Source organism: Perissodus microlepis, chromosome 18, assembly GCF_051167445.1.
Source record: "Perissodus microlepis isolate ML-2025 ecotype Zambia chromosome 18, ASM5116744v1, whole genome shotgun sequence".
Classification (NCBI taxonomy): Eukaryota; Metazoa; Chordata; class Actinopteri; order Cichliformes; family Cichlidae; genus Perissodus; species Perissodus microlepis.
This window is the reverse complement of record NC_140478.1, coordinates 34181524-34193733: the sequence shown is the minus strand read 5'-3', so window position 1 is coordinate 34193733 and position 12210 is coordinate 34181524. Positions and strand designations below refer to the sequence as shown.

At 45.8% G+C, this 12210-nt stretch overlaps 2 protein-coding genes across 4 annotated transcripts; both read right to left on the bottom strand.

Moving 5' to 3' along the window:
* Positions 1 to 1691: 1691 nt before the first annotated feature.
* Positions 1692 to 8930, bottom strand: LOC146368721 (protein disulfide-isomerase tmx3a-like). 3 transcript variants are annotated; one of them, XM_084913012.1, is made up of 16 exons: positions 8525 to 8689; positions 7967 to 8015; positions 7839 to 7881; positions 6644 to 6767; positions 6496 to 6541; positions 6208 to 6288; positions 6018 to 6117; positions 5851 to 5928; positions 4728 to 4794; positions 4072 to 4170; positions 3771 to 3828; positions 3343 to 3396; positions 3183 to 3239; positions 2981 to 3110; positions 2837 to 2905; positions 1692 to 2764 (listed from the first exon to the last, which is right to left on the bottom strand). In XM_084913012.1, exons 1-16 carry the CDS (start codon positions 8556 to 8558, stop codon positions 2585 to 2587), a joined length of 1269 nt encoding a protein of 422 aa, XP_084769138.1. In that variant the 5' UTR covers positions 8559 to 8689; the 3' UTR covers positions 1692 to 2584. The 3 variants fall into 3 exon arrangements, with proteins under 3 accessions (XP_084769138.1, XP_084769140.1, XP_084769139.1); XM_084913014.1 differs by lacking the exons at positions 1692 to 2764; positions 2837 to 2905 and having other exon boundaries at positions 2997 to 3110; positions 3771 to 3989; positions 8525 to 8919; XM_084913013.1 differs by lacking the exons at positions 1692 to 2764; positions 2837 to 2905; positions 2981 to 3110; positions 3183 to 3239; positions 3343 to 3396 and having other exon boundaries at positions 3406 to 3989; positions 8525 to 8930.
* Positions 8931 to 8990: 60 nt separating this feature from the next.
* Positions 8991 to 11212, bottom strand: opn4.1 (opsin 4.1). Its single transcript, XM_084913011.1, has one exon. It carries the CDS (start codon positions 11099 to 11101, stop codon positions 9689 to 9691), a length of 1413 nt encoding a protein of 470 aa, XP_084769137.1. The 5' UTR covers positions 11102 to 11212; the 3' UTR covers positions 8991 to 9688.
* Positions 11213 to 12210: the final 998 nt, after the last annotated feature.

Here is a 12210-nt window from a genome sequence, read left to right as displayed (position 1 = left end):
TTGAAAGGCTGCTGCAACAGAACTTATTGTTTCAGAGGAAAACACGAACACAGTGTACAGTCGAGTCTTAATAGCTTACTTACAGCTGGGCTACACTGCCCACGAGGCTACATTCTTTTTATGTGTATTTTATGTGGAGTGAATAAATAAAAGTATATTTACAGTGGCCCCTAGAGACAAAGCACATACAAACTCTAAAACGCAACGGAAGTGCTCCAGGATGCTAGGGGGCAGTGTTGAGCTTTTGTTACCTGGTGGCTACACAAGCCAGGAAGTACCAACAATCGGATTGGGTGTGTGGTAGTAACAGGTAAATGAAGTTTTTTTTTTTAATTATTTGAATATATATATATATATATGAGTGTTTGTGTATTAATACAAAAAATAGACATATGAATTCGATTGTGTAATTTAAGTGATCTAGGTAGCTCTGTTTTGGAAGTTCAGTTAATGCTAGAAATGTGTTTTGGAGTTTGTACGTGTTTCGTCTCTAGGGGCCCCCATAAATATTTATATATAAACATACATAAAGAAAACCATGTTTTTTTACATTACTAATTCCTTTTGTGCATAATTTTATATTGTTGTTGATAATTAATTAATTAATTAATTAAAGCAACAAAACAACCTGAAGAGCTGGTTGGGAGCCGAAAGAGCCAGTTCTCTAAAAAGAGCCGGAAATCCCATCACTAGTGTCCGCTACTTTGAAACGCTTGGGCCGCTCTGCCCGCCACAGTTTCAAACTGGTCATGTGACTGCATGGCCACATCTGATTGGTAAAAAAGTTACCGGAAACTCCACTGACGGCATGTTATCTAATGTGTTAAACTAATTATTTTTTTAAAAAGTAACGAGTCGAATTTTGCAAATGTAGCGGAGTAAAAGTATCGTTTCTTCTTCACAAATGTACTCAAGTAAAAGTAAAAAGTATCATGCAAAAAAGGTACTTTAAAAGTACATTTTTTTCAAAAACTTACTCAAGTAAATGTAACTCGTTACTACCCACCTCTGCATACAGGGGATGTCCTGATATAACATGGCAGCCTCATGCTTTTACCTGCAGCACCGAGGATCTAACACCTGAGCTCAAGGTTTCCCAGCCCAGGGTGGAGTCTGTCTCTGTCTTAGATATGAAGCCAAATAAACACAAGTTATTACAGTTTACAGGAAGCGTAGTGACATGGAATAACTTTAACATCATGCAGTTATCTATAGAGAAGCGTTTGGCTGATCAGAAGAGTGTGAAATGTTTGTGTTAGATTTGTATTGTTGGATTGTCATTTATGCCTAGAAATATGTATTTATATATGCTTAGAAGTATATAATCGTTTGTAGATTGAGAGAATGTCTCATCCTAGGAGGTCTGTAACAACTGTGTAGCATGAAGAGGGGGGTGCGTTCACTCCTCTCCAGAGTGTTCTGGCATAGATCACACTCCTCTTTGGATCATGACAGAGGTCGTATCTTCTCTTCTGATATGTGGTATAGCAAACACACATATATCTGTTTAAGTATAAGTGCCTTTGTTTAGATGAACTGCTCGACTTCCAGACCAGCAGGTTTAGGGAAGTCCCCCCACACACACACACACTTGCACAACGCACAGACAAGGTACTCTTTGTATGTATACGTCATATGTTAATGAACCTATGCATATTCACGTAACCTCAATAAAGAGCAGTGTTACGAGGGAGCGGACGAGAGCGACTGGGGTCAAGCGAAGGAACGGCGTTTGTCCAGCTCTCTCCCGTGCACGAGAAACACGAAACTTTGCCTGCTCGGTGTTCAATGCTTTTTGCTGTGTAGCTGAATAGTCTTGAACATTCCAGCGAATAGGTTTATGCTACAAACCTCAGTTTGGTGTTCTCGAGTTCTGCAGTCTGATAAAACAGACCTCTCAGCATCAGATCATTTTACTTAAGTCCGGGTACTTCTTTCTCCTGTGCTGGAATTTTACTTTTGCGGCAGCATTCATTTCAAAAAGCTTAGCGATAACAGAGTTCCTCTCTTAGCTGTTCATCAAAACTGTCTACCTTAGTAGTTAACTTTTGTATAGCCTCAACAAGAGCAGAGTCAGATCTTTGTCATGGCTCTTAAGCTTCAAGGCAGGAGCTGTGGACTGCATGCTATTGCTGCCTGCAACCTCCGTGTAGTCGTGTTCACATGTGGAAGAGGCTACACCAGGTTTATCTTCTTCTTTTCTCGGGCGGCATGTCAGACTTCTGGTTCTGGGGATGTGTTCAACAAAGGAAAACAATATTCGGGGCGGGTAAAGGTGAGGCGACAAACACACGTGTCCACTCCACCAGCTTACCGCCAACCTGTAACTGTAACACTGAGTACTTCCTGTGCGTACCTGTGTTGTAGCGGGACACAGGCTGGTTTGTGTTTGCACTCTGAAGGAAACAAAGTTTCATAGAACACATTTTCTTTGCTTTTGTTTTATTGATCGCAGCTGTTTTAACAGAACTTTTTTCATCGATCACTGTGGGATTCAGGCCGAGCTGTCTCAGATCAGAGGAAAACGTCCTCGGCTAGGCCGTGATTCTGGATTGGTCTCAGGTCCTCTCGGTAGTCCTTGCCATCAGTCTGACTTCTTCTTGCTTTTTTTGTGGCCTCCCAGCGGAGGCGCTAACGGTGGCGTGCCATCTTCATCGACCACAGTGGGGCGGGCCTTAAAGCACAGGTAGCAGAAGCAGGCGCCAATGGTAAGTGGAAAGGCGACCAGAAAGCAGCCGAGCAGCGGCGCGTGGCTGAAGACGGGCTGTGTACGAGAAACATACAGTCAGACTATTTAAACAGGAAGCAGGATGATGATGATGATGATGTGACTTACTGCCAGCGTCACTCTGGTATCATAAACGAGGCGTCTGACTCGTTGAAGGGCGCCGTTTCCTCCGTGACCCTAAGGCAAAGAGCAGACAGATGTTCAGAATCCAGCAGCTGCTTCCTGTCTGGAGGTGAGCCTCACCTGACTCACCTGCACGCTGCCGTTCAGCACGCCGTCCAGGAAGTCCAGCAGGTTGTGCTCCGTTTGCACAGTGCCAGGGGGCAGGAAGTAGCCATCATTGGACAGATTCACCACGATGAATGTGGGCACAATGATCTCACTGTTGAAAACAATGACAAGTCAAAGGCGTCCAATCAGAGGAGTGAAGCTGATGTCAGAGGTGAAAACTCACCCCATCACCAGGCCGCTGATGTAATCAGAGCCGGCCATGAAGCCGAAGTACATCTCCCTGAAGGGGCGGGGTCAGACAAGAGTGGGCGGAGAAAGGTAGAGAGGGAATGAGATCGGAGTTCGCTCCCTGTTTCCTGTACTTTTCAGAATAAAAGTCTGACCTGCTGTAGATCTCTCTGTGCTCTGCAGCCACATTTTCCAACAGACTCTTATACCTGAACAGGTGACAGGAAATGCTTCAGAGCACAGTCACAGGTAAATTTTACCTGGAAGATGAGTACTTAGATACTTAGAACTTTTTATTGTCATTGTGCAGTTGCTTGCACAGCACAATTCGAATGCAAGACCACAAAGATGCAAAAGCAAAGAAAACAATATACAAAGGAAAAAAACAATATAAGTAATATAAGTACACTATATGCATGGTGTATGAGTTACAGAAACATTGAGGGGGTGTGTACAAGGACAATAATATAAAATCATAAATAAATAAGGGTGGAAGGGCTATGGTCACTAGGGATGGGGACAGTAACTGCACAACCGCCAGAATATTGCACAGAGGGTACAGAGAGAGAGCAGATGGGGTTACCTGAGACTTTCTTCACACAGGTGCTTCTCCTCCACCAACGCCAACAGCACCAGCTTACCTGCAGGACAGAGGCGGAGTCACTGCACCTGAGCCAATCAGCAACCAGTGAGTGAAATCCAGGCATTTCAGTGCTTTGTCCCAAACAGACCCGCCTGCTTCCAGTTTCATTATTGTTCAGGTGAACGTCTCCCTGACAGGAAACTCCATGAACAGATGGGTCTGTTTCCAAAGTCAAAGTTGTTCAGTGCTTTGGCTGAAGGTACCTGATGACATCACAGTGCACTCAGGTGTTCTGTGTTACCTGTCTCTCCCATGGCATACAGAGTGTAGCTGTCGATCTGGGAGAAGTTTGGGAACCGTTCTCTGTTAATCCACAACTTCAGGTCCCCGTCACGTTCCTCTGAAAGACAGTAAGCAGCTTGTTTAAGTCAGGTTAAATGGACACAGCAAATGCATGAATTCCCCATGTCAGTCTCATTTGTAACAGAAGCGTTTTCTCAGAAGAGCTGACACATGATAGGGTGGGGCCAGGTTTCACAATGAGCTCACCCGAAACCCTGGCTGATTAGGACCCACACCCGCTTTCACACCTCGGCTCATGTGATTAGGTAGAGGATCATTAGGGGGTCCTTTTGTCCCTCTTTGGGGGGAAACTCCCACTGGCTTTAAATCTGGGACTCCCCACCATTTGACCTTAGAACTGAAGAAGCTTCTCGGATGAGAGGTGAAACGTCTTCAAGCAACTCAAAGAAGTCCATTCGCTTTTCTTTCCAAGCTCCTTAGACTTTATTGTGTGAAGTTACTGTGTTGTAGCTGTACAACACGATTTTCCAATTTTTTTTTGTACAAACAAGTTTTGGTGGCTGAAGACATTTGTGCAGAGCTGTAGCTTTTTTGCTGTTATTTGATATTCCACGAGAAAGAGTTCTGTTGGCCCGTTCATCAAAATTAACTCACCGCTGTAGGTGAAGTAAGTCCCATCTTTAAATACCACCACAGCAGGCAGAGTGGACAGAGACACCGCCTGAAACAAAGACACAGATTATCTACAGACTCAGACGCAGATTATCTACAGACTCAGACGCAGATTATCTACAGACTCAGACGCAGATTATCTACAGACTCAGATTATCTACAGACTCAGACACAGATTATCTACAGACTCAGATTATTAGAGTTAGTTTTGAGAGATCTCGCAAAAGTTCATTGTAACTTTTTTTTCTCCCATGTCCCTTGCGGGGCTCCGTATTATCTACAGACTCAGACGCAGATTATCTACAGACGCAGATTATCTACAGACTCAGACGCAGATTATCTACAGACTCAGATGCAGATTATCTACAGACTCAGACACAGATTATCTACAGATAAAGACACAGATTATCTACAGACTCAGATTATTAGAGTTAGTTTTGAGAGATCTCGCAAAAGTTCATTGTAACTTTTTTTTCTCCCATGTCCCTTGCGGGGCTCCGTATTATCTACAGACTCAGACGCAGATTATCTACAGACGCAGATTATCTACAGACGCAGATTATCTACAGACTCAGACGCAGATTATCTACAGACTCAGACGCAGATTATCTACAGACTCAGACGCAGATTATCTACAGACTCAGACGCAGATTATCTACAGACTCAGGTGCAGATTATCTACAGACTCAGGTGCAGATTATCTACAGACTCAGACGCAGATTATCTACAGACTCAGGTGCAGATTATCTACAGATAAAGACACAGATTATCTACAGACTCAGATTATTAGAGTTAGTTTTGAGAGATCTCGCAAAAGTTCATTGTAACCTTTTTTTCTCCCATGTCCCTTGCGGGGCTCCGTATTATCTACAGACTTGGATGCAGACATGTTCCTCCAGGGTGGGAATGATGATTATAAACGTGTCTTTTTAAAGGAACACACTGACGTTCCAGGAAAATATTACACCTGCTGCTGGATGTCCACCACATTTTGAAACCTTGTGGACATCGGGGGGATTTTTAAAGTTTTGTCTCAGCATGTGGAGAAGGTCAGCTCTATCAGGTGATGGACACGTTTGACCAACAGACGACAGAGTTTTCTGACCTTCGGTAGGACGTCTCTGCTGGTTGAGAAGAAGTAAGTGTGGACAATCAGCTGCTCAGCGACTGACGTGTAGTTTCCCTGAAACACACCACAGGTCAGTTGTGTGTGTGTGTGTGTGTGTGTGTGTGTGTGTGTGTGTGTGTGTGTGTGTGTGTGTGTGTGTGTACCTTTAGCGGTGACGTGGCTCCTACATAAACAAACATGACATCATGGCGGCTCATGGCGTGCTGGAAGAGCTGCACACTACTTAGTGATCGAACCAGCGGCCTGAGCAATAAGACAGTGTGATATCATTGTGACATCACCGCCATGTTAAACATAATTTTCCCTTTTTTTGTGTCGGCTGTCAAAACTCACCCAGCAATCCGATTAGCAAAGTCCATTATTCCATCTTTGGTTCTCACGCCTGAATAATTATATTTTATATTCTTCTTTAACCTGGAAAAAGGAAATAGCTGGTTAAAGATCTGCAGCATGCCTGCATCACTGTCACACCTGTCACACCTGACCATGGTGTATCTCTGCCTGTTATACCACCTGACTGAGGTGCATCTGATGGTGTAAAATGAAACACCTTGTGGTGTTTGGAGCTGCGGTTTCAGTCAGTGGATCTGATGTGTGTGTGACGTCACAGTGAGGACTTACATAAGGATGGCTGGATACGTTCTGACGCGAAACTCTTTGGCCAAACCTTCAGACAGAGAGAACACATCTGACCTCTGGGCTTTTATTTTGACAGTCACTGACAACAATTTGCTGGTAAATCAGTGCTTTAATTTTTACAGTGACTGACCGGTGTTGGCAGTTGCATCTGATTTGCCGACGTGGACCGGAGAGCCGAGACTCCTAAATTCTGATCCAATCTGATGCCAAACCGGATCCAGTTGTTTACAGAATGTACACCAGGGGGTGTAAAACTGCAGCGAGACACGACAGGGGCAGACAACACTCAGAAACACTCAAGAAGTACTCAGAAAATACACAATTGCATGACAAGTACTCTGAAATGAACCGCAATACAGTCTCAGAGGATGTTACTAACGTCCAATATCAGATTTATCTCTGCTTTCAAAGCAAAATCTCCCTGCTCTGATTGGACCCGACTGTAGGATCAGGTAATCTCTCTGCTCTGATTGGACCCGACTGTAGGCTCAGGTAATCTCTCTGCTCTGATTGGACCCGACTGTAGGATCAGGTAATCTCTCTGCTCTGATTGGACCCGACTGTAGGATCAGGTAATCTCTCTGCTCTGATTGGACCCGACTGTAGGATCAGGTAATCTCTCTGCTCTGATTGGACCCGACTGTAGGCTCAGGTAATCTCTCTGCTCTGATTGGACCCGACTGTAGGCTCAGGTAATCTCTCTGCTCTGATTGGACCCGACTGTAGGATCAGGTAATCTCTCTGCTCTGATTGGACCCGACTGTAGGCTCAGGTAATCTCCCTGCTCTGATTGGACCCGACTGTAGGCTCAGGTAATCTCCCTGCTCTGATTGGACCCGACTGTGATGCAGGTGGAACGTCACCTGTGTTTTTCGTGCTTTTATCAAACAGAGTCAGTGCGGACGTGCTCTTTATCACGTGGAGTACCACTCGGCTCCATCCTCAGACCTGTTTAGCTTGCATCTGTTTCCCCTCAGTTAGTTAATCTGCAGGTATGCTCAGGTGGCCTCAGATTTCTACTTTCTTTGAACTGAACTTGGATTAAGTCTTTGTTCTTGATCCTAATCATATTTTTTTACCCTGGGCAAACAATTACCAATCTGTACAACCTCTTAATCAGTGATCATTGATCACCCCCCCCCGACCATGCAGTGCTTTTCGTGTTCTTGGTTCTTCTTGTTCGGTTGTGTTTTAACGCTGCTGCATTCTGTGAAGCACGACGTTTAGAAAGCTGCTGCAGACACGTAGTGTTTAGTATTATTATTAATAAGTACAAATAAAAATAAGTAAAGTACACACAGTACACAGAGTAAACTCATCTGTACCTTGATGAGCCAGATTTCATCGTCGCCTTTTGTCTCCATGAAGCTGAAAAGACGATCAATCAGCCTGATTAGTGATTACTGATCATCAACCTAAAGTCAGTTAAATTCAACATTCAGTTTGAACTCACGAATCATCGAGCTCCTCCACGAACGCCGCCGCAGACGCAAACAGCAGCACTGACCACACATACACACACACACACACAAAGGTCCATTAACTTAGTTTCCAGGCCATTTGACCCCGATCCCATTGATCATGCTCTGATATTTCAGGCCTTCGTTCACCTGATACATTGAGTCACATGACTCCATCAGACGTGGAGTATGAATACCTCCAATTAAAACTTTCAGATTAAAGTTTAATCTCACAAACATCAATCTGTGATCAGATGATTTGGGGCCGGCTCAGGAGGAAGCTGATTTTTAAAAATGGACTCTGTATGTATTATTGTAGGGTCTACCTTACAATATAAAGCACCTTGAGGCGACTGCTGTTATGATTTGGAGCTATATAGATAAATAAAATTGAACTGAATTGATTTCAGCTGAAACCAGAAACAGATTCAGACTGTTTTCAGATTAACAGCTCAGTAATCTGACTAATCCATCTGTAGGTTCTCGAGTCTCGAGCTGCCCTTTCCTCACACTCTGAAGCTACGATAAAGAGGAAGAAAGTTTGGACATACCTGAGAGCAGGACTGTGGTCCTCCTGTCCGCCATAATGGCTGAAACTGGATTAACAGCACAGAACTAATCTGCTATCTGCTAACACAGAACACACTGCTAATCTTACAGATTAGCAGGCTGCATTCAATCCACTCAAACTTTATTCACAGCTGCTTCACATGAACAACAACGGCACAGCTGACATTAAAGCTGCAGGAGGCCAGGGGAGACCAGCAGGGGGCACCACTGCACCAGAGGGAGACAGGAAAGAAGGACAGAAGAGGAAAGAGATTTGGAGGAAAGGAAGTGATGAAGAAGAAAGGAGGGGAAAATGGACAAGCAGTTTGTTTTCTGCTCTACTGATCTATCGATCGATCGATCTAGGCTCAAACAGAGCTCTGAGGCGTCTGTGAGGTGGAGGTGAGGAGCAGGTGGGCTGCACTAATGACAGTCACACAGATTTAAACCACACAGAGTGGAGGCTAATTGGCTCAAAGAAGGTGGGCAAGAAGATGATTGGACTACAGTGATTTGAATGCGACTATCTGCTGATATTTGTTTTTGTGGTGCAGCATGAACGTCAAATGAAAATAACATGTTCTTAATGTTCTGACTCAAGATGCCATGTTAAAGAGTTTCTACATGCTTTACAGTACCGTGAAATTAATTTATATAGCATCCACAAATTGTCACTAGTTGATTCTTTATCAGTGTGTGCTTAATAATGAGACTTTACAGGGCGGCTTTCATTTTTTATTTTTGGATATAATTTGGAGCATTACACATCCTGGTTCATTTGAAGGTAAAAAAAAACTTTTTTAACATTTCAGGGTTTGATCTTTAGAAGCTTTGGAGATATTGATGCTCAAACACTGCTGCAGATTTCAAATTTCAATCACGCCTCACACATCATCATGTTTCTGTGGTAAAAAAAAAAAAAAAAAACTGAAGAAATTTAGCTTGAACTGAACTTTATTGACAAATTAATCAGAAAACCGAATCGATCACATCACAGGAAAATCAATCAATATTCACATGACGCTCAAGTTTCCAATCAGCTGCGTAACCGTGAGTAACACAGTGATGTCATCACCATCAAAGGCCTGCATCACTCCCTGATCTCATTTCTTCTCTCCATCTGATCAAAACCTTTGACCAGTAAGAGCAGAACCATGAGAGCAGCATCACAGAGGAGGCAGCAGAAGTTTGGCCTCGAGCACGGCGCCGTCAGATGAACTGGCGTCGGTGTGGCCCACGTGCTGCCTCGGTGTGGTGGAGTCCAAGGGGTTAGCGGTGACCTCTGAGAATGCCTGCCTCTCTGATCTTCTGCTCGCGCCATCGGCATCGCTCTCCATCCAGCACGACTTGCTGTCAGACACTGAGGATAGGCGGTTCTGAGCCTGGTGGCCATTGGTCCTGACGCCGGCATTAAGTCGACCTTTTGGCGAGCTGGTAAAAGTGGTACAGCGAGACGAAGTGGCGCTTGAGCTGAAAGAGGAGCGCAGGTCCTTCTCCTGCAGCCGTAGCACGCTGCGAAGAAAAGGGACATGGTGACCAATGGCAGCGCGGTACTTTGGGTGTGTGATGGCATAGATAATGGGGTTGTGGATGGCAGAGGCCTTGGCGATGACAGCTGGCACCGAGTTCATGTATGGCGTCAGCAGGTGTGCGTAGCCGGCGGTGGCGGTGAGAGCAACCACAGAGTATGGCGACCAGGAAACGATGAAGAGCAGGATTACTCCCAGAGCCACCTTAGCCATTCGCCACTCGCTGCGCAGACGCTCATATGCCTTGTTGACCTCGCCACAGTTCAGCTGCTCTATCTCCCGCCCCGCCTGCTGCACTGCCCGGAAAATGGCAAAGTAGCACGCAGCAATGACAGCGAGCGGGATGAAGAAGACGAAGGAGAACAGCAGGAGGGTGTAAGTGCGTACAGCAGCTGTAAAGCTCATGTAGTCCCAGCTGCAGGATGTCTGCAGGCCTTCAGGGACGTAGGCGCTCCACCCGAAGAACGGCGGCAGACTCCAGCCCAGAGAGTACAGCCACACAACTGCCACCACCACCAACACTCTCTGATGACTCACCCCACCCAGCATCGCCAGAGGACGCGTGATAGCCAGGCAACGGTCCGCCGCAATTGCCGTCAGCGTTATCATGGAGGTGATGCCAAAGAGAGCACCGCAGAAGGCGTACAGCTCGCAGGCCAGCTCCCCAAACACCCAGCGGCGATGCAGGCTGGCCACAAAGAAGACCGGAGACTGTGTCAAGGACATCAGGAAGTCAGCGGCCGCCAAGTTAACCACTAGCAGGTTGCTGGGCGACCTCAGCGTCCGACTGCGACAGAACACGTAGATGACCAGAGCGTTTCCCAGCATGCCTGTTACCCCTACCAACAGGATGACTGAGCCAATGATGTAGTGGGCGTGGTCAGGGACATCCACGGTAGGAAACAGGTGAGACTGGGCGTGAGCACTCTGTGTAGGGGCGTGGTCAGGCAGGTGGAGCAGTTTAGACATCCTAACCTGGTGATGGTGCTCAGTGCAGTTTCCTCCCAGAGGGCACAGAGCTGACTTCCTGCTCGAGTGGATGTGACTCATTGCGATGGCAGCCGGATGCCGGCAGGACGTCCGTGTGGCGTTAACAGGATTTCCGTCGGATGATGGCTGAACGCTAACCGGATCGGTTGGATGTGGGCTCGAGCTCTCTTAGTTGGCTCTGCGTGCCGGCTCGGTCAGGCTGCGGCTCTTTATGTTGGCCTGATCGATGGATGGCGGCGCATTATCGAGTTGACCGATCCATTAACTCTCTGCACTCGGAGAAGAAGTAAACATCTGGATCAGATATGACCTGATTGCTGCAGGTTAATGTGGGCCATTTCTGAGGTTAATGAGCTTTTAGTGAAAACACAGTCAGATGTTCGTTTATAGGTCACAGTGTTTCCTGTCCAAGTCCTAGAAATGAGCCAAATCATTAAGTCATGCCATTAGTCAAGGACAGAGGGGAAAACGGATGGTTTTGTTTTTCAGCGTTCAGAGCTCAGTGGGTCAGTTTGTTCTTCCACTGAAATGGCTCAAAGACACAACCATGAAGAGGAGAGATCTGTCCACAGTGTCACAGCGAGACATTCATATGACACGTCATAATCTCAGTATCTCAATACATTTTATTTGTGGGCGCCCTAATAAAACCCAACCGTACCAAGCATAAAAGACAAGTAGTAAAAACCAGCATTGGACAACAATACTGGAGTCAGTGTCAGAGAGGGTGAGCCAGTTTAAAGAGATGGGACTCTTCCCCATAGTGGCGAGACGGGCAGAGGGAACAATCAGGTGAACGGCAGACGAAGACCCAAGAGAACGAGAGGGAACGGCAACGTGGAGTGACTCACACAAGCAGGGATTGCCCAGGTTAGGGATACGTATGACAGCATTATTCTGAAGCAGAAAGTGGAACGACACCTGAGGAGAGGGCAGGTTGGAGGAGCTGTCACTATCAATGGACAACCTGTGGGATTTGGTTAGAGTGGAAGCTGTGCTGACAAACTTTAGTTTTATTACTACAGAGTTTGAGAAAATAGGAGGAGAGCCATGATTTAACCTCCATGAGGCAGTCACAGAGGGGGATGGGTGGAAGGCTGAAACTGGGTTTGGAAGAAATATACAGCTGAGTGTCATCTGAGTAAAACCGGCAGACACAGGAAGTGAAC

Coding starts and splice junctions, on each gene's coding strand:
- LOC146368721 (XM_084913012.1), bottom strand. CDS start 8,558: ATGGCGGACAGGAGGACCACAGTCCTGCTCTCAG. Junction 5,929..6,017: donor GAGCCACGTCACCGCTAAAG/GTACACACACAC, acceptor GGTGTGTTTCAG/GGAAACTACACGTCAGTCGC. Junction 3,829..4,071: donor GTATGCCATGGGAGAGACAG/GTAACACAGAAC, acceptor TCTGTCCTGCAG/GTAAGCTGGTGCTGTTGGCG.
- opn4.1 (XM_084913011.1), bottom strand. CDS start 11,101: ATGAGTCACATCCACTCGAGCAGGAAGTCAGCTCTGTGCCCTCTGGGA.